At 43.4% G+C, this 27759-nt stretch overlaps 1 protein-coding gene across 1 annotated transcript; it reads left to right on the forward strand.

Annotated features, from left to right (window-relative positions):
• The first annotated feature begins 2212 nt into the window (after positions 1-2212).
• Positions 2213-27369, forward strand: LOC137379350 (stimulated by retinoic acid gene 8 protein-like). The gene is made up of 12 exons (XM_068050057.1): positions 2213-2382; positions 6195-6216; positions 6637-6712; positions 10711-10844; positions 12175-12314; positions 12611-12911; positions 14019-14110; positions 15250-15402; positions 16441-16726; positions 25512-25600; positions 26449-26560; positions 27349-27369. The coding sequence occupies exons 1-12, from the start codon at positions 2213-2215 to the stop codon at positions 27367-27369; spliced, it is 1596 nt and encodes a 531-aa protein (XP_067906158.1).
• Positions 27370-27759: the final 390 nt, after the last annotated feature.

Raw genomic sequence — 27759 nt, forward strand, 5'->3', positions numbered from 1 at the left:
TCCGGGGCTGTGGTGGTCACCCGAGCCATATTTCGCTTCATCTAGAGATGCAAAATGGACAGGGTCCAGAGGGACACGATGTTCAAACCTCTGGATGAGGGCGGAAAAAACGGACCCAACATTGCCCTCATCCTGATGACCAACTTCGTGTGTGGCTGCATCAGGCTGTGTGTAGAGCCCCAGTTTGCAAACACCAAGTGTCACTAAGTGCTGAGGTTCTATCTGTCCCCGGTGTTGTGAAGGGTGGATCTGGTCACATTGCCGCGGAACGTTCCATCCAGTTGGACCATGCCATACCACCTATCCTTTGTGGAAAACTTTGTGCAGAAAAACACCTTTGACCACCAATCCATCAGGCAGTGGTCTGCACGGAATGTCCTCAAGGCCCCATGGGATAAGGAGATGGTGGATCCTGTCGGATGGTTCCCCGAGCAGACTGCCAAAGTCATTTGGCAGAATGCCTCATCACCAGAACTTTCCAACAAGCACCAAGACGTCGCTTGGCTGGTGGTGAGAAAGGCCCTCCCCGTCAGATCCTTCCTGCATGCCCGGAATCCCACTGCCTCCGCATGCTGCCCTCGAGGTGGCAGTGGTGGGTAAGAGGCTCCTTCTGGAATGTGCCTTTGCAAAGCAGGTGTGGAAAGAGATGTAGTCGTTTTAGTTGAGGTTCTTCCCAAGCAGCTCTGTAACACAGGAGTTTGTGCTCTACGGGCTGTTCCCAGGGACGCACACGAAGATAAACATCAACTGCTGCTGGAGGACCATCAATTCGGTGAAAGACACTCTTTGGTCTGCTCGAAACTTGCTGGTCTTCCAGTGCAAAGAGTTGTCCACAACCGAGTGTTGCAGACTGGCACATTCCAACGTCCAGGACTACGTGCTGAGGGACGCACTAAAGCTTGGGGCAGCCGCAGCAAAGGCTCAATGGGGAAAGACCACTGTGTAAGGTCCTCCCACCATAGTGAACCAAGGGGCTGGACCCATGGAAAACCCCTCGGGCTGTATACACCACATATGGGTTTGCTGTAAAATGTACATTGTATGTAAAATGGAATGGAAGGGTTGTGAGACAACTCACTCCTGTATTGAAGAAAACTGATTTCCTTTGCACTTTCAGGAATGTCAACTTGGTGCTGTTTTGAACTGTTTTGTAATGTATTTTCTTACAGATTTTATGACTAAAGTATATTTTTGAGGGAAAAAAAATATACAGATACATAAAGCATTAGAAGTGCCAACAGGAATTGATAAGATGATAACTAAGTCCAAAGTACTGGGATTAATTTCTCTAGGAATAAAATTCAAAACCAGGGCGGTAATGTTAAATTTATATAGAACTACACTTTGAATACTGTGTGAAGTTCAAGTCTTCATACTACAAAAAGAATATTGAAGCACTGGAGAAAGTGCAGGAATGATTTACAAGGATGTGACCAGAATTGAGAGGATGCAACTATTAAGAAAGATTGAGCAGGCTAGAATAAAAACAAAAAATGCTGGAAATACTCAGCAGGTCTGGCAGCATCTATGGAGAGAGAAGCAGAGTTAACGTGTCAGGTCAGTGACCTTTCATCAGAATCTTATTTGAGCAGGCTAGAGTTCTTTTCTCTGAAAAAAGAAAATTAAGAAGACACCCGATGGAGGGCTTTAAAATTATAAATAGGTTCAATAGGATGGATGGTAAAAGCCTGTTTCCACATGTAGTGAGTCCAGAACAAGAGGGTGGCAAGAAGGTGAAACTCACTGCCACACAGAGTCTTTGAAGCAAATAGCATTGTTGCATTTAAAGGGAAGTTTGATGCATACATGAGGGAGAAGGAAATAGATGTAGGGACAGCTTGGGAAAGCTAATTAGAATAGAAAGAGGCTAGTGTGGAATAGCAATACAGGCATAGACCAGTTGGGTCAAATTTCCTGTTTCTGTGCTATAGATTCTATGTCATTTCAAGTGGGGTATGTTGATTAAATCACTTAATTCCCATTCTCTATAATCTATGGAAACAGATAATGGATTCTAATGAGTAATTTAAAAGATGTGATCTAATTGAGAAGTGCCACCAATGCATGAATACTGCTCTCTGTTTCATAGGAGAGTATTACAAAAAATACTCTGAAGCAGAATTGTTGGAGTCTAATCTATGTAATTGAATAGCTATGCTACTCGTGTTCAACATTTTACAACTCTGTATATATTCCTGGATTTTAGGTTTAAATGGAGAGCTCTGGAGAGTGCACCAGTCCTTATACAGATGCTAGTCCTAGCTTTTTGGCAATGCTGCAGGAAGTGGAACCTCGGGTGGCTCGTCGCCGCCTTTCTCAAGCTCGACATCGTGCAAAGCTGGCAGGTCTTTTTAATCACCTGCGAGACACAGTATGTCCTCAGTCCAAAAGGACCAAAAGGACCACATCAAAAGTAAGATGGGTTTGTGCACTAGTTGCTTGGCACCTGAAACTAATCAAATATGATCTAATTTGGGTAGTGAGTAATGCACAGGATAAAAGGGTCCCAAGAGTATGTTAGAGGATAACTCCTAATTTTTTATATTACATATCAACCTACTATTATGTAGATATGAAATCTTGTTTATATTACAGAATTCAGAGTTACGTAGGTGTGACATTTGTGCATATTGTGTAATATGTTGCATTTTACATTTTAGGGTTAAGAAATGAAATGCAGTAAATTTTGAAAACAATATGAAACAAGTTATTTTATCTCCATTTCATTTACTACATGCCAGTAAGGTCCACTAATCACAAAGAGAATATTCACCAAAGAGAAGGACTTGGTGGATGATGAGCCTAGGGAAGGGAGTGTAGATAGTCTCAGTCATCTCATTATCAAAGAGGAGGAGGTGTTGGGTATCTTTCAAAGCATTAAGGTAGATAAGTCCCCAGGGCCTGATGGGATCTACCCCAGAATACTAAGGGAGGCAAGGGAAGAAATTGCTGGGGCCTTGACAGAAATCTTTGCATCCTCATTGGCTACAGGTGAGGTCCCAGAGGACTGGAGAATAGCCAATGTTGTTCCTTTGTTTAAGAAGGGTGGGAAGGATAATCCAGGAAATTATAGGCCGGTGAGCCTTACGTCAGTGGTAGGGAAACTATTAGAGAGGATTCTTCAGGACAGGATTTACTCCCATTTGGAAACAAACGAACTTATTAGCGAGAGACAGCATGGTTTTGTGAAGGGGAGGTCATGTCTTACTAATTTGATTGAGTTTTTTGAGGAAGTGACGAAGATGATTGATGAGGGAAGGGCGGTGGATGTTGTCTATATGGACTTTAGTAAAGCCTTTGACAAGGTCCCACATGGCAGACTGGTGCAAAAGGTAAAGTCACACGGGATCAGAGGTGAGCTGGCAAGATGGATACAGAACTGGCTCAGTCAGAGAAGACAGAGGGTAGCAGTGGAAGGGTGCTTTTCTGAATGGAGGGATGTGACTAGTGGTGTTCCGCGGGGTTCAGTGCTGGGACCTTTGCTCTTTGTGGTATATATAAATGATTTGGAGGAAAATGTAGCTAGTCTGATTAGTAAGTTTGCAGACGACACAAAGGTTGGTGGAGTTGCGGATAGTGATGAGGATTGTCAGAGGATACAGCAGGATATAGATCGGTTGGAGACTTGGGCGGAGAAATGGTAGATGGAGTTTAATCCGGACAAATGTGAGGTAATGCATTTTGGAAGGTCTAATGCAGGTGGGAAGTATACAGTAAATGGCAGAACCCTTAGGAGTATTGACAGGCAGAGAGATCTGGGCGTACAGGTCCACAGGTCACTGAAAGTGGCAATGCAGGTGGATAAGGTAGTCAAGAAGGCATACGGCATGCTTGCCTTCATCAGTCGGGGCATAGAGTATAAAAATTGGCAAGTCATGCTGCAGCTGTACAGAACCTTAGTTAGGCCACACTTAGAATATTGCGTGCAATTCTGGTCGCCACACTACCAGAAGGACGTGGAGGCTTTGGAGAGGGTACAGAAGAGGCTTACCAGGATGTTGCCTGGTCTGGAGGGCGTTAGCTATGAGGAGAGGTTGGATATACTCGGATTGTTTTCACTGGAACGACGGCGGTGGAGGGGCGACATGATAGAGGTTTACAAAGTTATGAGCGGCATGGACAGAGTGGATAGTCAGAAGCTTTTTCCCAGGGTGGAAGAGTCAGTTACTAGGGAATATAGGTTTAAGGTGAGAGGGGCAAAGTTCAGAGGGGATGTGCGAGGCAAGTTCTTTAGACAGAGGGTGGTGAGTGCCTGGAACTTTCTGCCAGGGGAGGTGGTGGAAGCAGGTACGATAGCGACGTTTAAGAGGCATCTTGACAAATACATGAATAGGATGGGAATAGAGGGATACGGTCCCCGGAAGTGCAGAAGGTTTTAGTTTAGGCAGGCATCAAGATTGGCGCAGGCTTGGAGGGCCGAATGGCCTGTTCCTGTGTTGTACTGTTCTTTGTTCTAATCCTCTGATTTAAGTATATAGAAGCAGGCACATGTACCAATTGTAGAGGATCAGACTAGATAAGATTGTTCACTTCTTCCTGGTGTGCACACTATGGGCTGGATTTTATGCAGAAGGCGGGGCCCCTGGCATGGGCCAAAAAGGCTGGTTCTGACCCCTGGAGCGATCCTCCGGTCTTTTTGGGGTCAAAGTTGACAGAGGCAAACTCCTGACAAGGCAGAGCATGTGCAGAGCGATCGTGGATATCACAGTGTGTGCGAACATTTGACAGCCTGCCAGTATGAATGCGCGCACATGACATCACCATGCAATGACAAATTTACCCCTCAATAGCCGTCTCCATTCACCTATACCCTGCTCCCTCCCACCATTCCTGCTTCAATCACCGCTTCACCCCACTCGAACGCTTGCTCCCCGCCACGCTGCTGCCTTCCCTCAGCCACTCGCTCCCCCCGACTTCTCCCCCCCAACCTCAGCTACTCGCTCCCGCCTCACCGGCCGCTCTCCCCCCTTGGTCGCTCGCTCCAGGCCTCCGCCTGCCCCCCCCCCCCCACCACTGGACACGCCCCCTCAGCCGCTGCTTCCCCCCCTTAGCCGTTCACTCCAGACCTTGCCAGTGCTCCTCCACTGTCCACTCGACCGGTCGTTCCTCGCTTCCTCCCACACTGCTCTCTGGCTGTTCGCCCTCGCATCCCTACTGCACCCCTCCCCCTCCTTTGGCTGCTTTCTCCCTACCTCCTCCTCCCCCCCCCTCACCCTGGCCACTCGCTGCAGGCCACGCTGCTTCCCTCCTCTCGGCCACTCGCACCTATATTGCCCCATCACCCCTTGTGGCCGCTTTGCTTCTTCGGATAACGTGGTGTGGAACGATCGAACATGGGAGCAAGTGACCGAGAGGAGGGAAGCAGCACGGCATGGAGCGAGCAGCTGGGGGGGTAGGTGGCAGCGGGGAGCGAGCGGCCGCAGAGGGGTTGGGCGGGAGGGGAAGCGAGGAGTGGGGAGTGAGCGGCCGGAGGCAGGGGGAGTGGCGAGGCCGGAGCAAGTGGCTTGCGGAAGGCAGCGGGGAGCGAGCGGCAAGAAGACAGGCGCAGGAGGGAGTGGCAAAGAGAAGCGCCATGGCAGGTGGGAGTGGGGGACTGTTGAGAGTGGGATGGAGACAGCAATGGCAACCATTGAGGGGATTTTCGGGTTGAATTTGTTTTTTATGATAAATTGAGCAGCTCCATCTTTAATCCTGGCAGCTGCCTGAAACGTCGAAGACAGTGACGTTTCAGTGGAAGAGGATACATTTGTGCATGTGCTAGTACTGCTCCACCCAGCGGTTGCAATGTCAGCAAATGCTGCCTCACTTTAAACACTTAATAGGGATGGGGATCCCGCCCCCAAGTGCTGCTGGCCAATCACAGAGCCGGCAGCTCAACAGTATCGACAGCATCACTGTGAGCGGTGGCCACTGCCGGTACTGCAGGCAGCCTGCAGTGGTGAAAATTGAAGCGACCCCAGGACGCAGGTAAGTGGGGTCAGGGTCGCCGGGGCCATTCTGGAAGGCCCCGGCAAGTGGGGGCTGTGGGGTGGGCGCTTGGTCCAGGGGGTGAGTGGTGTCGGCGGGGGAGTGGGGGGGGTGGTGGGGGGAGTACAATAGTCCCCGGGGGGGGGGGGGGGGGGGGTTCCTCCGTGGACCACGAATTGCCCACAAAGGAGGGAACCCGCCCCACCCACCCCCCCCACAAGCCTGAGGGAGGACACCTTGTTTTCCAAGGTATCCTCCCCACGCGGCGGAGGCCACCCTCCCGCTGCTGGTAAGATCCCAGTGGCGGGAAGAGGTCTTTATTTGGCCATTAGTAGGCCACTTAAGGGCCTCAAATTGGCCATGGGTGGGCAGATTGACGTCAGCCTATCCTGCCCCTGGGAGAATCAGGTTCGGCAATCTCGGCGTCAGGTTCCATGGTGGCCGCTGACGCTCCAATTCTCCGGCCCACCCCTGTCAAGGAACCCGATGTCGGGCTGGGAACAAAATCCAAAAGTGGAGCTGTCATAGTTATAAGCAATAGCACATGAAGCTTTCCCTTTTACCCAATCAAACAACAGTTTTTTTTAGCAGCATTCAGCAGAATTAAATGACTTTCTTGATGTTATGGAAAAGGCTAAACTTTTGCTATAAATTGTACTTTACTTGAAGTGGCAAGTACTGCGTAAGGCAAAGAACTACATCCTGGATTTAGAAAGAAAGCTGGAAAATTTGCTGAAACTTAAAGGTTAGTATATGCAGGATTCTTATTGTAATAATTCAGTTTCTATTTCAACATTCAGCAAACTGTCAGCAAGCAGAAAATGTAGTCACTGAGTTCTGATAACTGCAGTGAGCTTAAATTGATATGCCTTGTTCAGTTTGAATTAAAGGTTGTACTTGTGGTTGTCTCCTGAGTGCAGAAGCCGATAGAGAATTGGGTGGAGGAGCAAAGGGATCTTGGGATACAGATACACAAATCACTAAAAGTAACAACATAGGTCATAAGGCTGTAAAAATAGCAAACCAAGCACTCGAGTTCATTTCCAGAGGGTTAGAATTGAAAAGCAGAGAAGTTATGTTAAACTAGCATTATACCTTGGTTAGACCGTACTTGTCACAGTTCTCCTCTCCATATTATAAAAAGTATGTAGAGGCACTGGAGAAAGGGAAAAAAGATTCACAAGAATGATACCAGAACTGAAACTGGGGCTCTTTTCTCTAGCAAAGAGAAGACTGAGCGGTGACCTAATAGAGGTTTTTAAAATTATAGTGTGGTCTGATAGGATAGACATAAAGAAGATGTTTCCACTAGTGGGGGCGACCAAAACCATGGACCATAAATTATAAGGTAGTCACCAATAAATCCAATACAAAATTCTGGAGAAACTTTTTTACCCAAACAATGGTAAGAATGTGAAACTGTCTACCACAAGGAGTAGTTGAGGCAAATAGCATAGATTTGCAGAAGCTAGATAACACTTATTGGAAAAAGGAATATAAGGATAGGCCGATAAGGTTAGATGAAATAGGGTGGGAGAAGGTGGAGGATATTCTACATCCCACAGCATTGAAAGAGGTAGCTATGGAGATAGTGGATGCATTGGTGCTCATCATCCAAAATTCTATAGATTCTGGAGCGGTTCCTACAGATTGGAAGGTAGCAAATGTCATCCCACTATTTAAGAAGGGAGGGAGAGAGAAAACAGGGAACTACAGACCTGTTAGCCTTACATCATCCATAGTAAGGGAAATGTTAGAATAGATTCTAAAGGATGAAGCAGAACTATTGATTTAGATGTTGAGCTAGAGTGGTCACCTTCAATGGCACCTACTGTGAATGTCTAATTATTCTGTAAATGGTATTCATGTAGAGGAGCAAGATTTTTGGAGACAGCAAACTTCGGTGGTGTTACAACTTCTCAAGCACGAAGAACCACTGTTTCATGATTTGACATAGGGTGGCGCAGTGGTTAGCACTGCAGCCTCACAGCTCCAGCGACCCGGGTTCGGTTCTGGGTACTGCCTGTGCGGCGTTTGCAAGTTAGCCCTGTGACCGCGTGGGTTTCCGCCGGGTGCTCCAGTTTCCTCCCACAGCCAAAGACTTGCAGGTTGATAGGTAAATTGGCCATTGTAAATTGCCCCTAGTGTAGGTAGGTGGTAGGAGAATTGATGGAAGGTGGGGATGTGATAGGGAACATGGGATTAATGTAGGATTAGTATAATTAGTTTGGAGCAGGGTATAGGTGAATGGAGACGGCTATTGAGGGTGGTTGATGGTCGGCACAGACTTGGTGGGCTGAAGGGCCTGTTTCAGTGCTGTATCTCTCTATGACTCTATGTGATAAATAGACACTTGGATAATAATGATCTGATTGGGCATAGTCAACATGGATTTATGAATGGGAAATCATGTTTGACAAACGTGTTGAGAATTTTTTGAGGATGTTACTAACAGAATTAATAAAGGAGAGTGGACGTGGTATACTTGGATTTTAAGAAGTCCCCCATAGGAGGTTGGTTAGCAAAATTAAAGCACAGGAGGTAATATACTGGCATGGATTAAGGATTGGTTGACAGGCAGAAAACAGAGTAGGAATAAATGGGTCATTCTCGTGTTGGCAGGCTTTGACTAGTGGGGTACCGCAAGGATCAGTACTTGGGCCCCAGCTGTTCACAATATGTAACAATGGATTTGGATGTGGGGACCAAATGTAACATTTCCAAGTTCACGGATGATACAAAACTGGGTGGGAATGTGTGTTGTGAGGAAGATACAAAGTGGCTTCAAGGAGATTTGGACAGACTTAGTAAGTGGGCAGGAACACGGCAGATGGAATATAATGTGGAAAAATGTGAGGTTATCCACTTTGATAGGAGGAATAGATGTGCAGAGGATTTCTTAAATGGTAAGAGATTAGAAAGTGTAGATGTACAAAGGGACCTGGTGTCCTTGTCAATAAATCACTGAAAGCGAACATGCAGCTGCAGCAATTAGGAAGGCCATTGGTATGTTCGCTTTATCGCAAGAGGATGTGAGTACAGGAGTAGTGAAGTCTTGCTTCAATTGTATTGAACTTTGGTTAGACTGCACCTGGAGTACTGTGTGCAGTTTTGGGCCCCTTACCTTAGGAAGGATATTATTGCCATAGAGGGAGTGCAACAAAGGTTCACCAGACTTGTTCCTGGGAAGGCGGGACTGTCCTAATGAAGAGAGATTGGGGAAACTGGACCTGTATTCTCTAGAGTTTCGAAGAATGAGAGGTAATCTCATTGAAACCTACAAAATACTTAAAGGGATAGACAAGTTAGATGTAGGTAGGATGTTTCCCCTGGTTGGGGAGTCTGGAACCAGGGGCCACAATTTCAAAATAAGGGGGAAGCCACTTAGGACAGAGATGAGGAGAAATTTCTTTACTCAAAGGGTTGTGAATCTTTGGAATTCTCTACCCCAGAGGGCTGTGGAAGCTCAGTCATTGAGTAAGCTTAAAGCAGAAATTGACAGATTTCTAAATACCAATGACATAAGAGGATATGAGGATAGTGTGAGAAAAAGTCATTGAAGTGAATGATCAGCCATGATCGTATCGAATGGTGGAGCAGGCTTGATGGGCTGAATGGCCTACTCCTGCTCCTATGTTCATTCAGTGTAAAGTACTTTAGGAAGTCCTGGTGTTGTGAAAGACGTTATATCAATGCAAGCTCTTCCTTGCTTGTTGAGATTTGCTTTTCAATTTAACGCATTTTAAAAAAATGTTTTGTGTTTATTGATCAGCCATACCCAACATATTAATCCGACAAATTTACAAACAAACAACAGATTTTGGTTGATCAGGTCACTGAAATAAATAGAATTTTCTTTAAGTTATATGAAAAGATGCCAGGTTTGATAGTGTTATACTGTATCGGTATAGGAACAAGAGTTGGTAGGAAGCACGTCTCAGTGGACTTCATTCAATCTGGACCATCCTCTGTTATTTTGAATTTTGCTCCAAAATCGCATTCCCAATTATTGGGCAAAATATTACATTATTTCATGGTGTAGACAACATATTGTGGGTATGTGTATGTGGACACAATTTTATTTTATCATTTAGCTTATTCAGCTTCAGGTTGTCTCTTGCAATCCCTGACTCTCAGCATCCAGAGCTCTGTACAGTCCTTTGCTTTATCTCTTCCTCCCACCACCCTCCCAGCCATGTCATGTCATGCTGTCATGTTCCCTTTTGTCTTTCACTTCACTGCACTGTATTCAGTGACTGTTCCTGTGATGGACTCATTCAGCAGAAAAGTAATTGGCCCAAATCAAGGGACTGAATAGTAATCATATTTCCTATGTTCCTACTTCTATGTAAGATACTGTGATAGGATCATGGTATCAAGTGTAGTTACAAGAAAATTGCACTTTTAAGTGGCAACGCGTATATTTAGCACAATTAATTACCTCTGTTCTGCGTTCTTGCCTATGTATAGAACAAAGCAGCAAGTATACAGCTTTCGTGTCTTCAGGACATCCCAAAGTAATTCATCAGTTTACCCCGTTAGCTGCACTTCAGTTAGTTTGTCAGTGCCACAAGCTCCTTACATCTGTCGTTTTGTAGCAGTTTTATGTACATACATAAATGAATCAGTTAATTCATCTTTACAAATTTATGGCAATGTTTGTTCGATAATGTTTCAATTTTTGTAGCTAAATTGCACTGCTATGAGCTTCACAAATCTGATCAATCTTTCTATAACTGACAGAAGCATATCATTTGGAAGATGGTCATCCATCAAACTTGGAAGAAGTAAAAGAACAATATATCAATTACTACAAGGAGCATTGGTACAGTATGACAATCAACACTGATGTACTTAATACAGGAATCATTAGTTCAGTATGAACACCAATATAATGCCCTTTTTCAAATGGATTATTCCAGTTTAATTCTTTGAACCTCCATATGTGTTGTCATTCAAATGGGAGCAGGACATCATGGAGTGAGAAGCATTGGACCTGGCTCTGCGAACATGCTTCAGTTCATTTTGTCCCATTATCATGAGCTAATTTTATTGTCAACACATGATGAAAACTTAATCTTTACTTTTTGCCCCTCTCATGTTTGATGATAGTCGTAATCATGGCTCTAAACATGGCAAAATCTATGCTGCATTTGTTGTTTTTTATTTTGAGTGTTTGAGTTTGAAAGGCAGTCATTGACTTCCAGTTTGAGAACAAACTTTTGGTAGTTTCACATTTAGGTTGTGTGATTAAAGCTCGTGCTGACCATGATATTGTATCAGTCAATTCATCTATGGTTAATGCATCAACTTTGGTTGATGCCGGCAACAGACATCCATGTAAACCAGGTGGGTGAGCAAGCCAGGAAACTTCCCGCTGATGTTCTGCTGCTTTCCCACAATCTTCAATAATCTTCTCTTCTGAGCAGACGGTAATGCCACCCACCAGAAACCGACAGGGTTCTTCTTGAAATAGGTAGATCAGGCTCTGATGACCTAATTGGGGCTGACTGCTATTTTAACCAGTGACCTGATAAAGGCAGCCATTTTGGTTTCCTGCCAGATGAAACTAGCCAGAAGAGATACAAAGAGGTAGGTTTTTCAAAAATGTTTTTACTTTCCTTGCAGGACCAGGAGGAGTAGAAGTGCTGCTCCCCCACCCACCCCCAGTACTTCCTGTTTTATGATTGTGAGACCCCCCCCCCCCCTCCCCCAAACCTCTTCCTTACAACTTAAATGAGCCAGGGATTATTCCTTCAGTCCTGTCTGGCAGCCTCCTGCTGCCCGACGACCTGCTCCCGTCCACTGGCCAGCTGCTACTTTCTGCTGATTTTGGGCAGGCACCTGACTGGGGGGGGGTGTCAATGAAATCCGGGAATTAAAATCTCCCAGGTCTCACACTGCGAAAGTCAGAGAAGAGTTTGCCATCTTGGCCAGTGCCCAGCCAATTCCTGCCCCAAGATAAATCAGAGCTTTTGTGTTCTTTACCCAAAGGTAAAATCTTATTATTTTCAGAGCGCCGCACAGCTATGTGTATCTTAAAAATTCAGAATTATCTTGAGAATTTTGAAGTCAATGCCATTCAAGATCTGTCGCACTTTAGGGAGGAGGTGGGTGTGGCACTGGGGGAGTTTCAGTTAACACCAACAGAGTCTGTAGCAATCCTGGGCATGGATCTTAAGATGTTTCTTTGTGCTGTGTATACAGTCAAGTGCCCACCATTCAGAGGAAGGCAGAGTTACTTTTGCTTTGGGGGGAGGCTTCATATGTGCAAGTGAAGAGGACATTGAGGACTCAGAAAAAAATAAAAAGTTGTTGACTATTGCCTTTGGTTCTGTGTGTAAGCAGTGACGTTTTTCTAATACAAACCAAACTCACCATTAGAGATCTGGGGCTAAAAGTTGGGTGTGCCATTATTCGGGCACTTGGGTTGTAATTTGCAACCTATCTGCGCCGGTTCAGGTGGAAGTGAGCAACAGTCGAATTAAGTGCTGCCTCCTTATTTACCTGATTGTAGTGTAGCACTGAGCAGTTCCTGCGCTGTTGGCTGCCTCTGCGTTCAGCAGGGAGCCTAGCAGCTTGTCCTAATAGCACATGGTGTAGTCAGCCTTCTGTTCTTAAAGGCAGCCTGTTCCTCTTAAAGGGAAGCTGCACTAAATGACAGGAGGCTGCTGCTGAATACTAGTTTTGCAATTCTAAACAAGGAAAAAGGAGCACCAGGTCAGAGAGTGGGCTTTAGAGACACAAATGCAGTGCTGGAGGCCTTTGTGGTGGAGGTAGGCAGAGGAGAGATGCCGCGGTCCCATAGGAAGCCAGGAGTCCCTCAAGAACAACACGTGGAAGGATTTGGGAGCGGTGGCCAAGAGGTCAATTCCCGGTGTCTGTACCCGAGGACCTGGCAGCAATGCCATAAGAAGTCTAATGACCTCACACAGGTGGTCAAGGTCAGTGAATGCATTTTCATGTGACATCTCTTACCCACTGCTCCACCATCCTTTTGTGCTATCCAATGCACCACACTGCCATCAGGATCCCCTGGTACTCAGCACTCATGCCTAATATCCAGATACTCCACCTCACCCTCACACACCTACCATGATGTCAGCCTCACACCTACATCTCGCTGCCTCCACATACCTCCAGCTATTCAGCTATGGCAGACAAATCACCTATACACAGCGAAACACAATCACTGACATTCTTCCCACTCTCTTTTAGGACAAGGTGGCACACAGTAGAAAGAAGAGCAGAGATGGTGGGGGATAAGGACGCCTTCATCTCCAGAGACCTATGGAGGAGATTGTTTTCTGTATCATAGGGCCAGCCGCGACATAGCCTGTGATATCCAGCCTCGTTGAGAACATTCAGGATGACAATATGTTCTTGTCTTATGCTCTTTCTCAACTTCCAGCTCACCTTCATCCTATCTGGCAGATTGAGGAAGTTATTGATGGTGTGACCAGGGACCTCTTGCCTTCCACCCCATCCCCCTTCCCTCACCCGAGTCCTCTTCTTCTGAGTTCCTGCTTTTGCCCAAGAACTGCCACCTGCCCAGCCACAGCAGTCCCTGGAGGAGGAGTGAGAGCAACACCACACCACTGATGAAGAAGAAATACCGTCACTTGATCAGACACTCACAACCACCAGCTCAGAGACTGGCACTGTGCATATCTTAAAGACTAGTATAGAGTTGGGATCAGTACATTGTGAGTCATTGGGCATGAATGGTTCATGTGCCAGCTCACTGGAGGGTGATATGGCAGTTGAGTTTTGCTACAGGGAATTCAGATGATGACTTTGATGGGGCAGCATACAGGAGAACACTGATGGATGTGCACAACAAGATGCTGAGTGCATTGGGCATTGGCTGGCCTGCCAGATAACTTCCAGTCACTGTTAAGAAACAAGGAGGAATCTGGCTCCAACCTGGCAGAGGCCTTCGCACAGATCTTGCCCTCTCCACAGCCTCTGCTTCATCTCCATGTCATGCTACAGACCCAGAGGCACTGTCACTGCTGCCCCCATGCCTTTAGCAGCCTTTGTGTGGACAGGTTATCTACTCCTCTGCCCTCCCTGTGAGGATGCAGCAACACTACCAGACAAATTCAGGACCTCACCACAAAACCTCCAAAAACATTCCAGAGTACTTTCAGACACTTTGGCAAAGCAGGAAGGTCTTCAAAAATCACCCTCGTGCAAGTTGTGTGCTGGTCCTTTAAGTAGGACCAGTGCTGCACTCTTGCAGCTGAATGCTTGATCTTTAATGAGTGCAAATTTGTTGAATGGTGCAGCATGGCCTGAATTTGGTAAATGGGCTTCACATTGTTGATAGGGCTGTGTGATGTCATGTGAGAATGCCTTTAGTTGCTTCCAGTGCTTGCAAGTGGTTGTCTGTGCGAGCCACCCTTCTCATAATGATCTGAATATTGCACCCCAGATCTCGAAACAGGTGGAAGTTGGATGATGCCACGCATGGATTTTCCCAACATCTTAGAATTCGGAGAGATAGGAATATTCCCACCACAATAAGAAAATATACATGATAGCATTTCAAGTAAAATGTTCCAACCACCAAACAGTTTTTTGATTTAATTTCAGAACAAGGGCATATCACAAACATTTGGGACAGGAATTTCTCATTGTATAAAGTGCTAGGTCTGGTTGTACATGCATTATTATCACTTGTAAAAACACTGAGATTCACTTATAGACATAGCTTGCTGAAGTTATTTTAAAAATGGTATCTTCCCTACTTAAAATTATCCATAAAGTAAGATATGAAAATCTGCCTATTTTGACAGACCATAATCATATAATGGCATTGTTTCCTTACTTTCCCTACTCACAGCCCATTTAGATTTAAGTTGTTCATTTGTACATGTTGATTGCAGTACATTTAAAGAATGAGGACCACCTTAAATATGGTGGGTAATCTGATATGACTACTTTAGAGAGAGCAGTGAGGTTAACATATTAATTACTATAGCAAATAGTAGTGCAATGTGAGCAGATGTGCGTACATCCAGTTACTGTATGAAAGAAGACATTTTGGAGCCAAAAATATAGTTTTATTTCTTGAAATATAAGAATCTTAATGAAAATATAACCGAAAATGAGCAATATTTTATTGAAATTTTGTTCAAAAACTTCAATTTTCTGATTTTAAATTTACCAAATTGCACCATTTAGAGAAATTGTGTTCCTGAACTCCAGCATTTTTGCATCTTTAATTTTTTTTTTACCTTCACTTACATCCATAACAAGATTTTCCTACCTTCACAGTGACTTGGCCTCAGCAAACCTACCTGGTAAGACAAGAGTGGCCCTTTGGCAGTGGCTGAGAGAATACAGAGGTCTTCCCGCAGAGAGTGATCTGAAACCCGTTTGTTCCCAGTCTCCTGTGAAATCCTCAGCAGACCTCATAGAATTTGAAGGGTTAGTATCGCTCAGATCATGATAATGTGGAGTGAAAAGTAGATACAGGTTAACTGAGTCACTATTAGCAGATTCCTTCAAATAGCCTTTCTCCTCCCCTCACCCTACTAATTCCTGTTTTCCAGCTAAGTTAGTAATGCTCCAAAAGCAAAGTCCGGATAGGGTGAGGAAAGTATTCGGGTCAGTGCCTGTTGCTGTGGTCCTACACTGGACAAACCCCTCTTGATTAGAATAAGTGCAGATTCTCTGAAACAAATGGGACGACACAAAAGTGATTAATTGTTTGAAAGTAATATACATTTATAGGGAGTATTTTTTGCAGACTACGCTCTCCCTACATTTACAACCTCTATATTTCTTCTAAGAGCTTGCAATGGCATAACGTTTGGGTGCAAACTTGATTGGTCCTGTCATGTGCCCCCTCTCCATGTAAACGTACAACCTGATTTTTGTTATTTGAAGTCTTGGAGCAATGTTATTTTATCATTATTTGTATCTTTATCCTGAAAGCCTTTCGCTGACTGACCAGGTGCATGTGTTTCTTCCAGTGTTACTCTAGGAATTGCACAAAAGGTTCCATCTGATTTTTCTCACCTTCTTTCAGTAGATGTATTTCTGTCTTCCTAATAACCGCAGTTCCCCAAAGACCTTAAGATTGGAAGCTCCTCATGGAGCACTCTACAGGGAAACCCTATCTTTTGACAGTGCAGGATGTCTGTATAGGAGTGTAGCAGATTACAAGGACCTCAAAGAAAACAACAACTTTAAATACAAATTAAGAGTTGATATAGTGGCACTGTAGTGCAGAGTGTTTTTTCTTAACAAGTTATTTTTAGACCAAAGGTACTGATATGCACATAATATTTAGGATGCAGAATTCCCAATATTATCCCTGCGTCATAGGTAAACGTGCCATGAGGACCTCTGGGCATTTCCTCTCAAGAAGAAATGCAAAAATCAGATGCTGAAGCATGATAGGCTGTTCTCACTTTCAAATTGTTTTGAAATGTTCTTCTACTGTATTTTTCTTTCTGGCAGCTACCTGAATTTTTACAAAGAGACGGTGGACCTTTTAGTGGAGAACAGGATTGTGTCCATGGAACAGATCACCCTCCCCATTGTATCAAAAGCAGTTTCGCACCTCTGGCAGGACATGTCTGGGGAGAAGAAGGCAGCCATCTTCAAAAAATGCTCCCAAAGGGTGTGTTTGTCCCCAGGGGAACAAATCACGTTGCAGATACCTTTGCAGATGGACTGTACTCTGAGAGACAGAGCCTTAGACAGCCAGGGAGCGAGTGGTTCTTCAGAATCCAACCATGATGAGGTACCTTATCAAGAAATTTCTATACAAGAGTAATTAAAGTAAAAAAAAATTCTACTGAATAGGCAAAAAAGACACGTTATTATTTGCTTCTAGAGTTCCCCTTCCTGCAGAAAGCACAATACCAAAGACTATAATAGACAAAGTTCACAATGTGTGAGATCCTCTTGACATACATAGTGTACATCCTACATCCCTGTTGTGGATGCTGTGCTTGGAAAAAAACCATGGCTGCTCAAGTAGCTCAGTAGCACTGAATGATGTTATGCTATTCATTTTCTTTTTAAAAATGTATTTTTTTTCCTTTCTAGCTGTATTTCACCAGCCCCCCACCCACTTCCCTGAGTAGATTTTGTCATTCCCAGATGGAGACAAAATGCTGTTTTAAGTAATTGGGATGAATTACCTAATGAATTTTTCATCCCTTGTGACTTTTCATTGAGCTTTTGCAATATGAACCTTTCTAATTAAATATTAATAACCTGCTTCCATCCTAAGTAAACCAGCTCCTGGCAGTTACAGTTGGATGACCATATCCCAGTTAACAGGAGGGCATTGCTATGTGCAAACATTTTTCACAATAATTTAGTTCAGCAGTGTTTTTCCAGACTATTTATATATGCACATCAGTTGAGTATATAAGCATGCGCAGCTAGTTAATGCAAAACTCCAGGTTGTCAATTCATATTTACTTACAAAAGGGATTCCACCAGGGCTTTGAGAGGCATTCATAACCATGCGCATGTAAATGCTGCTCTCTGAGGCACCTGTAAGCAAGTAGTTCAGGCTTCTTGGAATACAGAAAACTCATAGTCCATAGAAATACATATATTAGCATAATTCATTAGTTCTAATTAATGTTCAGGCCAAAACCAGTCAATTTTATTTCTTATGTTTGTTTCTTGCACAGTCCTTGGGCCATATCTTGTTTTCCACATTCTTGACCCTTATTCATTGGCTCTAATTTCTCCATCCCTTAAGTGTATGTTCATCCCTGTTATAGTAAAGAGTTAGTGGTTAATAGTCAGGAGTAAATATTTTCCATCGTGTTCCCAACATGAGAGCAGTGCATGTATTCTTTGCAGTAAAGCACATTTTAATCCATTCATTGCCAGCAGCTAGGGACCATATTTTTAGCACTACAATTGTGATGTTTTAAGGTCCCATGGCATTTTCTGTATCCAGTACACTCACTGACTTCTTAATGTCACATGGAAAAAAAGAAAAGAAAAATTTACCAGTAAGCATCGGAATATAAGAACATAGGAACAGGAATAGGCCATTTAGCCCCTCGAGCCATTCCATCAATCAATGAGATCATGGCTGGCTTGCGACCTAACTCTATATACCCACCTTTGCCCCATATTCCTTAATACCTTTGGTTAGCAAATATCTACCAATCTCAGTTTTAAAATTAATAATTGAGCATCAATTGCCATTTGTGGAAAAGAGTTCCACACTTCCACCACCCTTTGCGTGAAAAAGTGTTTCCTAATTTCACTCCTGAAAGGTCTGGTTCTAATTTTAGACTATGGCCCCAGTCCTAGACTCCCCAACCAGCAGAAATAGTTTTTCTCTATCTGTTCCCCTTCATCAACTCCTTATCATTCAAGGGAAAATGGCCCTAGTTTGTGTGATCTCTCCTTGCAATTTACCCCTCAGAGACCAAGTATCATGTTGCACTCCCTCCAAGGCCAATATATCCTTCCTAAGGTGTGGTGCCCAGAACTGCTCACAGTATGCCAGGTGTGGATTAACCATGTCTTTGTATATCTGAAGCATGACTTTTACCCCCTTGTATTCTAGTCCTCTAAATATAAAGGCCAGCATTTCATTAGCCTTCTTGATTATTTTCTGTAACTATTCATGACATTTTAATGATCTATGTACCTGGACCCCCAAGTCTCTTTGGACCTCCACTCTTGCTAGCTTTTCACCATTTAGGAAGCACCCTGTTCTATCCTTTTTAGGTCCAATGTTGGTGACCTCACATTTGCCGACATTGCAATTCATTTGCTGTCATTTGGTCCATTCACTTTATCAATATCTCTTTGTAATTTTACATTTCCGTTCCATTTGCATTTTATATAGCTCCTTTTCAACTTTAGGGTGTCCCGAAGCACTTTACAGTCAATGAGGTACTTTTGAAATGTAATTATTACTGTAATGTAAGAATAAACTGAATTAACTGGACACTAGATATCCATGATGGAGAAGACCTTGGGAGGAGGCTGGGTAGGATTATCCACACAACACTTCTGACTGAAGACACTTATAAACTCTTCAAGCTTGCCCCTTGCACTCATGCTGGGCTCCACTATGACTGAGAATTGAGATGTTCATGGAGCCTTCTCTTTCTAGCTGTCTGGTTGTCCATCAACATTCTTGACTGGTAGGGCTACAGGATTTCACCGTTTTACAAAGGCTGTACTGGTAGCTGTGGGACCGCTTCAGGCTCTGTCTGTAGCCTGCTGCTTTTGATGTTTGATTACATAAACCTAGAAATTCAATAGCGTCACACCCGTTTTTTTAAGTGTTAAATGGAGGCCTATGGCTTCAATATGGCAGGCAGGCCATTACAAGGTCTGTAGCCCTGCAGATTATGGCGCTTCAGGTGCATATTTCTTTTGAATGAGTCGAGGGTTTCTCCCTCAACTGCCCCTTCAGGCAGTGAGTTCCAGACTCCCACCACCCTCTGGGTGAAAAACATTTTCCTGATCTCCCCTCTAATCCTTCTACCAATCACTTTAAATCTATGCCTCCTAGTCACTGACCTCTCTCCTAAGGTAAATGGGCCCTTCATATCAACTCTGTCCAGGCCCCTCACAATCTCCCTTCAGCCTTCTCTGTTCCAAGGAGAACAACCCCAGCCTCTCCAATCTTTCCTCATAGCTGCATTTGTCCAGTCCTGGCAACATCCTTTGAATCTCCTCTCAACCCTCTCTCGGAATATAGGAACATAGAAGCAGGAGTAGGCCATTCAGCCCATCGAGCCTGCTCCGCCATTCAATATGATCATGGCTGATCATCCCCTCCGATGCCTTTTTCCCACACTATCCTCATATCCCCTTATGTCATTTGTATTTTGAAATCTGTCAATCTCTGCTTTAAACATACTCAATGACTGAGCTTCCACAGCCTTCTGGGGTAGAGAATTCCAAAGATTCACAGCCCTCAGAGTAAAGAAATTTCTCCTCATCTCTGTCCTAAATGGCTTCCCCCTTATTTTGAAATTGTGTCCCTTGGTTCTAGACTCCCCAACCAGGGGAAACATCTTAGCTGCATTACCCTGTCTATCCCTTTAAGTATTTTGTAGGTTTCAATGAGATCACCTCTCATTCTTCGAATCTCTAGAGAATATAGGCCCAGTTTCCCCAATCTCTCTTCATTAGGACAGTCCCGCCATCCCAGGAACAAGTCTGGTGATCCTTCGTTGCACTCGATATTCATCCTAAGGTAAGGGGACCAAAACTGCACACAGTACTACAGTTGCAGTCTAACCAAGGTTCTATACAATTGAAGCAAGACTTCTCTACTCCTGTACTTAAATCCTCTTGCGATAAAGGCTAACATGCCATTAGCCTTCTAAATTGCTTGCTGCAGTTGCATGTTAGCTTTCAGTGACTTATTGACAAGGACACCCAGGTCCCTTTGTATATCTACACTTTCTAATCTCTTACCATTTAAGAAATACTCTGCACATCTGTTCCTCCTACCAAAGTGGATAACCTCACATTTTTCCACATTATATTCCATCTGTTACATTCTTGCCCATTCACTATGTCCTTCCAAATCCCCTTGAAATTGCTTTGTATCTTCCTCACAACACACATTCCCACCTAGTTTTGTGTCATCCGTGAACTTGGAAATACTACATTTGGACCCCACATCCAAATCATTGATATATATTGTGAACAGCTGGGGCCCAAGCACTGATCCCTGCAGTACCCCACTAGTCACAGCCTGCAATTGCTAGTGCAATTACATCCTTTCTGTAATGAGGTGACCAGAACTGCACTCAGTACTCGAGTTGTGGCCGAACCAATGATTTATACAGTTCCAAAATACCTCCTGCTCTTATATTCTATACCTCGGCTAATAAAGGAAAGGATTCCATATGCCTTCTTAACCACCTTATCGACCTGTCCTGCTACCTTCAGCAATCTGTGGGCATTTACTCCAAGGTTCCTCACTTCCTTTACACCTCTCAGTATTTTCTCATTAATCTTGTATTCCTTTGCCTTGTTTGACCTCCCCAAATGCATCACCTTACACTTCTCCGGGTTGAATTCCATTTGCCACTTTTCTGCCCATCTGACCAGACCATCAATATCTTCCTGCAGCCTACAGCTATCTTCCTCACTATCTACCACATGGCCAATCTTTATGTCATTTGCAAATTTCTTGATTATGCCCCCTACATTTACATCCAAATTGTTAATAATTACCACAAAAAGCAGGGGGCCCAGTACTGAACCCTGCGGAACGCCATTGGAAACAGCCCTCCAGTCGCAAAAACACCCGTCAACAATTATCCTTTGTTTCTTGCCACTGAGCCAATTTTGTATCCCCCTTGCTGCATTTCCCTGGATCCCATGGGATTTTATTTATCCAACCAGTCAGCCATGTGGGACCTTGTCAAAAGCCTTGCTAAAATCCATGTAGACCACATCAACTGCACGACCCTCATCCTTGTTCTTCAAAAAATTTGATTAAGATGGTCAGACAAGATCTTCCCTTAACAAATCCATGCAGACTATCCTTGATTAACCTGTGCCTTTCTAAGTGACAGTTTATCCTGTCCCTCAGAATAGATTCCAATAATTTGCCCACTTCTGAGGTTAGACTGAATGGACTGTAATTATTTGTTCTATTCCTCGGTCCCTTTTTAAACAGAGTTATTCTGTTCTTTATGAATAATTATTTACAAATGAATGTAAATGAGTTGAATTAAACCAATATTTATATTATAAACCTATAGCATTATTCCTCTATCCTTTGCTAGGGTGTAGGACAGATCTGTGTGACTGCAGGGCGGTCCCCCTGTCCCGGTCTCGGGGTGCCTGAATTTGATGGTCTGGTTTATTTGTATAGCCCAGTCACACCTCAGCCAAGCCCCATGTCTGGCAGGGGTTTATGCCTAGAAATGGGGTTGGGAACATAGGTGGAGCTGCAAGACTGCCTGCCAATCTCAGCGTCATCCAGCTGCTGTAAAGAGAATGCCCAGGCCTGAAAATCTCCGGGGAGGGTGCAAAAGAAGGTAGGACCTACCTTTCCACGCTTTCCTTGTCTTGCTCGTGTCACCCTCAGATCCACAAATCTGAGCAAGTCTCAAGTGCAAGGCCTAATGCCACCTTCGTCAGATGCCATTCAAAATGGGTGGCTTCTTGCTTAATTCCCATTGCAGCTCTTGTCTTCTGCCTATTGTGGTTGCAGGCTACCCTGTTACGACCGAGGCAGGAAGAGTGCACTATCTTTTCTAGTTCCACTTCTCCACAGGTCACAACATCTATTTAAATGTTTACCGGGTTACCGATGCAGCCAATCATATACTCTATTTTTTTATCCCAGAATAAAATTCACCAACCAGGTTTCTTTAATAAACAACAAAATTATCAGTTTATTATAAAACAAGTGTTAACCAGTAACAGGCATTAACACACCAATTAAAAAATATGAAAGTTTCCTTTATTAAATATTCCCCAATTACACTCACACACACTGGAAAACAATACAGAAATTCACTCTGCAGAGGTCTGTTGCAGAAAAAGACAAAAAAACTACTTTGGCCAAAGACTTGCTAATTCTTGACGAAAATAGAAAGAAGATACGGAAGGAAGTCAGTTGTCCCTTTTTTGGTCTGGCATCCAGGGATACAGAGACGTATCACTAGGATCACTTCAGAAGCAATCCGTTCTGGAGATGTCGAGAATTATTCTAGTAGGCTTTCTAGGAGAAATGTGGCATCAAAGTTTTTCCGCCAGCACACATTTGAATCACAGGATCTTTTCTCAGCTCCTCAGGAGCTACACGGCACCAGAAATCTTTTGCTCTTCCACACTGAATCTTGGCAGGATTTCTTCAAAAATGTAGAGAAGGAGGTGAGCTGGGTGATTTCTTTTTACCCTTGGCAAGAAAACACCAACTGTCGTCAAGCAGTTCACACCACAACTAACTGAAAAAGATGTCCAAATCCCAAACAGAGAGTCGACCTCCTGACCTCCATAAACCTTGACATGTGGCTTCTCTGTAACCATTTTTCCCCAAGTCACCGAGGGTTCTGCTGTTTTCTGAGCCCAAATCACAGGTGACCTCCAGCACATGTGGCTTTCAAACAACATATTGTCCTGTTGGTGAACTTGGTAAAAAAAAACAAATGCATGGAATCTGTTCCGTTTTAACATATGTTCTCAAACAAATAAAAGTATTAAAAATAATGGAAGCACTTTCATAACAAACCTCTTTGGGAAACCCTAGAAATTCAGCGCCAATGTAGAGGGTTTGGAAACCCAATGTATTTTGTTTTCCATATACCTTTCCACTACATTGCACCTGGAAACCAAGTGACGCTCCTTCCCCACTCCCCAGCCACTCGGGTAAGGACTATCAGGACCAAACCGCCCTCTAGTAGCCCTTTGCTAGGTAGATGACATTCCCAGGTATGCCTGGTGCTGTTCTTGGCATGCCCTTCTACACTCCAAACTGAGCCAGAGTTGCTGTGTTGACTTGGTTATTATGGAGTGAGGTTTTTGCTAGCACATAAGGTTACAGATTGTGGTGGTATACTGTTCTGCTACTGACACACAGCATGACACGGATGCTTGGTTTTGTGCTAGCCATAACTTAATTGAGTTTAGTATCATCGTCACCACAGATAAGAGGAGTACAAGAACTTGCATTTATATAGTGCTTTTTACATAATAACATGTCCCAAATTGTTTCACAGGCATAAATATAAAAATGGATGCCGATCCAAGGGAGGGAATATTAGGAGCGGTAACCGAAAGCTAGGTCAAAGAGGTTGATTTTAAGAAGTCTCAAAGGAGGAGAGGGAGGTAGAAAGGCAGAATGATTGTGGGGTGTGGGGGAGGGCTAAGCGCCTGAAGACAGAGAACTAAAGGTAGGACAAAGGAAGGATGATGTTCAAGAGTCAAGAAACAATAATTTCGGGAGGGGAGTTGTAGGGCTCGAGGAGATTTCAAAGATAGAGAGGCGTGATGCCATGAAAGGATTTAAAAATGAGGTTTAAAACGTATATATTTGGGGGACCGAAAGCCAGTGCTAGGTGAATAGGTCTTGGTGCAGGGTAGGATACAGGCAGCAGAATTTTAGTTGATCTGAAGTCTACTGAGGATGGGAGACTGGCTAGAAGAGAATTGGAATACTTGAGTCAGAAGGTGACATGGGCATGGATGAGAAATTCAGCAACAGATGGGGAGAGGTGGAGGCAGGTGATGTTACGGAATACCAAGTAAGCATTCATTGTGATGTGGAGGACAATGACTCTGAATTCTAGGAAGGAAGACTTTGGGGGAATGAGGCAACAGTTAATGCAGTTGGGCTGGAGTTAATTATTAAAGGAGCAAAGCTTGTAGACATGCAAATTGGTAGGCTTTTAAATATAAAATACAGGAATGACAAAGTAATTTTCTAAAACCTTCTTATTTAGGGGTGGGTAAAGCATGACCACATCCACCATTTACTCCTTCTATCTAAATTCCAGTTAGTGGTTAGGACTATTGATGCGAATCAATAATAGTCAATTCTACCACTTCGAAAAGAAAGACTTGTATCGATATAGCACCTTTCATGACCATCGGGCATCTCAGTGCTTATAGCCAATGAAGTACTTGTTGAAGTGCAGTCACTGTCGTAATGTAGGAAACGTGGCAGAAAATTTGTGCACAGCAAACTCCCACAAACAGCAATATGATAATGATCAGATAATCTGTTTCTGTGACATTAATCGAGGGATAACTCTACTTTCAAATAGTGCCATGGGATCTTTTACGTTCGCTGGAGAGAGCAGACGCGGCCTCAGTTTAATGTCTAATCCAAAAGATGGCACCTCTGACAGTGCAGCGCTCCCTCAGTACTGCATTGGAGTGTCAACCTTGATTTTTGTGCTCAAGTCCTGGAGTGGGACTTGAACCTAGAACCTTCTGATTTGGAGATGAGAGTGCTACTAACTGAGCCATGGCTGACACACTATCATTAGTGATACTTAGATCCTTCCCTCGGTGTAATTGAACTGGACAGGCATGCATCAGAATCCATAATTACCTGATATCAATTAGTTTGATCAAGGACATTAGTTGTTACACTCATTTCCTCTTTGCTTGTGTCCAAGAAAGATGAAACCCCGATACCAATTTAGGGAACACTGATACCTTCTTAAGGGCAACTAGGGATGAGCTATAAGTGCTGACTTTGTCAGCGTTGCCTATATCTCATGAATCAATAAATTTAAAAAATTGTCTTCCAAGAATTTCTTACTCGTTAATCTTTTTTTACGAGACCCATAGCTTGTTAACCAGTCCACAATCTTGAAAGGTGTACAACTCAATCAGACTGTAGTTGTAACTTGCACCAGTCTTTATTGGAAATCTCCAGTAATACTAGAATGTATATGTCCTTTATCTGATTCTCAGCTTTGCAGTATTCGAGGATGAGCCCTTTTAGATTGCCTAGAATGCCTGCAGTATGGTTTAGGTGCCAGATTTTCTACAGTAATCATCTTTTGTTGCATGTGTAATGAAGATACCTGCCTTTTCCTTCCTTTTTACAGATGCTTTTTGAAGATGCATTTGATTTAGCTTCAGGCTTCTTGGTAAAGCCAGAGCTGAATATGCTAACAGGAATAAAACGGGAAAGCAGGTAGCAGTTTTTTGTCTCTCCTTTGCTGTCATGCTAAAAATGTTAATGTCATGGAAAGCAATAAAAAAAAGTCCTGAACAGCCTCAAACATGTTTTGTGGTAACCCGAATAACTTTGTTTGCTATATTTGTGCCTGTGTGGTTCAGAATTCCTTGATCCCTAGCAGTGATCCACACTTACTAGTTTTGGTTTCTGCAATTTACTGCTATGTTTGTGACATGGACTCTAGATGTACCATCTCCCAGCAGCAACACAGAGCAGGCCGAAACCCCACCCCACTAAGCCAGAGCCTGGGGAGCTAGCTTGGAGAGGCGGTGGGGATCAGGCACAACCCAGACCTGGGACTCAGGCAGCTTCAGGCTCCAGGCATGTGCATAAGGACTGATATGACTTGTAAGTCACAAATCCCAAGATTACAGAGCCCTCTCATGAGTTCGTGATTGAGGCTTAATTTTACTTCAAAACCACATCTCTCATGATAAATTTACAAGAGTTGGCAAGTCTGAGTACAGACTGAGGAGCTGTGAGATGAAAAACTGAGGTGCTATACTGCCACCACAGGCGGGAGGTTGTGTTTTCAACATGACATGCTATTCAGTGTAAACATGATCAAAAGAGTTCGTAATGGAAAAAGTGATTTAAAAAATGACAGGAATGTGACAACAGGAAATAAAATTTTGTAGACAGGAATTTGTGCAAATGTAAGACTCTTTAATATTTTATAGATATAATACTTTGTTTGGTAGGAGAATCACTATCTTGTGTTTGTAGTGAAAAATAATATTGGTCACATAAATATTGATGTACCGATGCCTTATCCTTTATTTCCTCTGTGATTGTATTAAAAGCTCCATCTTCACTCATTGTTCCTCTGAAAATCCAGAAGAGACCTGCATGCTTTACAAGCAGATAATTAACTTTGTGATGGCTCGATCTGGTACAGTCACACACCACTCACAGGTAAGTGTTCACAATTAAATAAAGAACAGCAGCTGAGTCTTGAGTTTAAGTTCTCATGTAAGTAGGGTAACATTAAAAATCTATATTTCCCTACCAGGTAACTCACTTAAAAAGGTTTTTTGCTAACAAGATGGGATTCAGTGCTTTACATTTAAAGTGCTTGACCTTCAGTTATTTTCTTTTTAGTTTTATTTTTTCCTATTTTCTCCTCCCCGTTGGTGAAAGTTGTGAATCATACTGAGGCCTGTTACAAGATGTGAGCAAGGGAAGTACACATTTCATGGAGTTGACTATGATCCTGTTCTTACCTGATATCCATGCGTATGTACTTTCAAGCAGAGGTCACTGGACAATAATCAGGAGTACAACCCCTGTTGTTAATTTCCCACTTAAGCTTGGTGCTGAGGCCAATTATAATAGGCCATCGCATTTGAAATCAGGTAATTCAATACAGACCAAAGAATCAGACACCATCCCTTCTAGTATGTACTACTCAGTATCACTCTGAGATCTTTCCTAACCTTCCTATCATAGGTTATATTGGCTTTCATATTTTAGATCACTCCCATGAACAAGTCCCAACTCCCTGTACCTTTCAGCATGTCTTTGCTTGAAATCTAGATGAGGTTTCAATAATTTGCTTAGTAAACGAACAGCAAACTGGTAATTGCTTTTAGCTATGTGACTTACTCAATGCCTCCATAAGACTTTATTCCAATCTTTGAAAACAGCAGGGCATCAAATCAGAATTAGTTTTAAGGTTAAAATACCAAATTATTTTTTCCAAGGATGAAGAAGCATGTAAGTAGACATATATATTTACAGTAGCCATCCTTCCATGTAACTTCTTAAATGAACAACGTATTAAAAGATTGCAACTAAATACCTGGCTAAACCTTTGCACTCAGTGTTTCTTACCCCAACATTTGTTACTATTGTGGGAACCTAATTAATCTAAATTTGTCTTGGAAAATTCAACAGCAAAATACACTAGCTGCCGGAAATCTGAAATATAAATACAAAATGCTGGAAATACTCAGCAGGTCAGGCAACATATGCGGACAGAAACAGAGTTAATGTTTCAGGCCGATGATATTTTATCAGAACTGGAAAATGTTACAGATGCAACAGGTTTTAAGCAAGTACAGAGGCAGGGAAAGGGGGGAGGGGAGGAAAGAACAAAAGGAAAAATCTGTGAC

Source organism: Heterodontus francisci, chromosome 18 (genome assembly GCF_036365525.1).
Source record: "Heterodontus francisci isolate sHetFra1 chromosome 18, sHetFra1.hap1, whole genome shotgun sequence".
Classification (NCBI taxonomy): Eukaryota; Metazoa; Chordata; class Chondrichthyes; order Heterodontiformes; family Heterodontidae; genus Heterodontus; species Heterodontus francisci.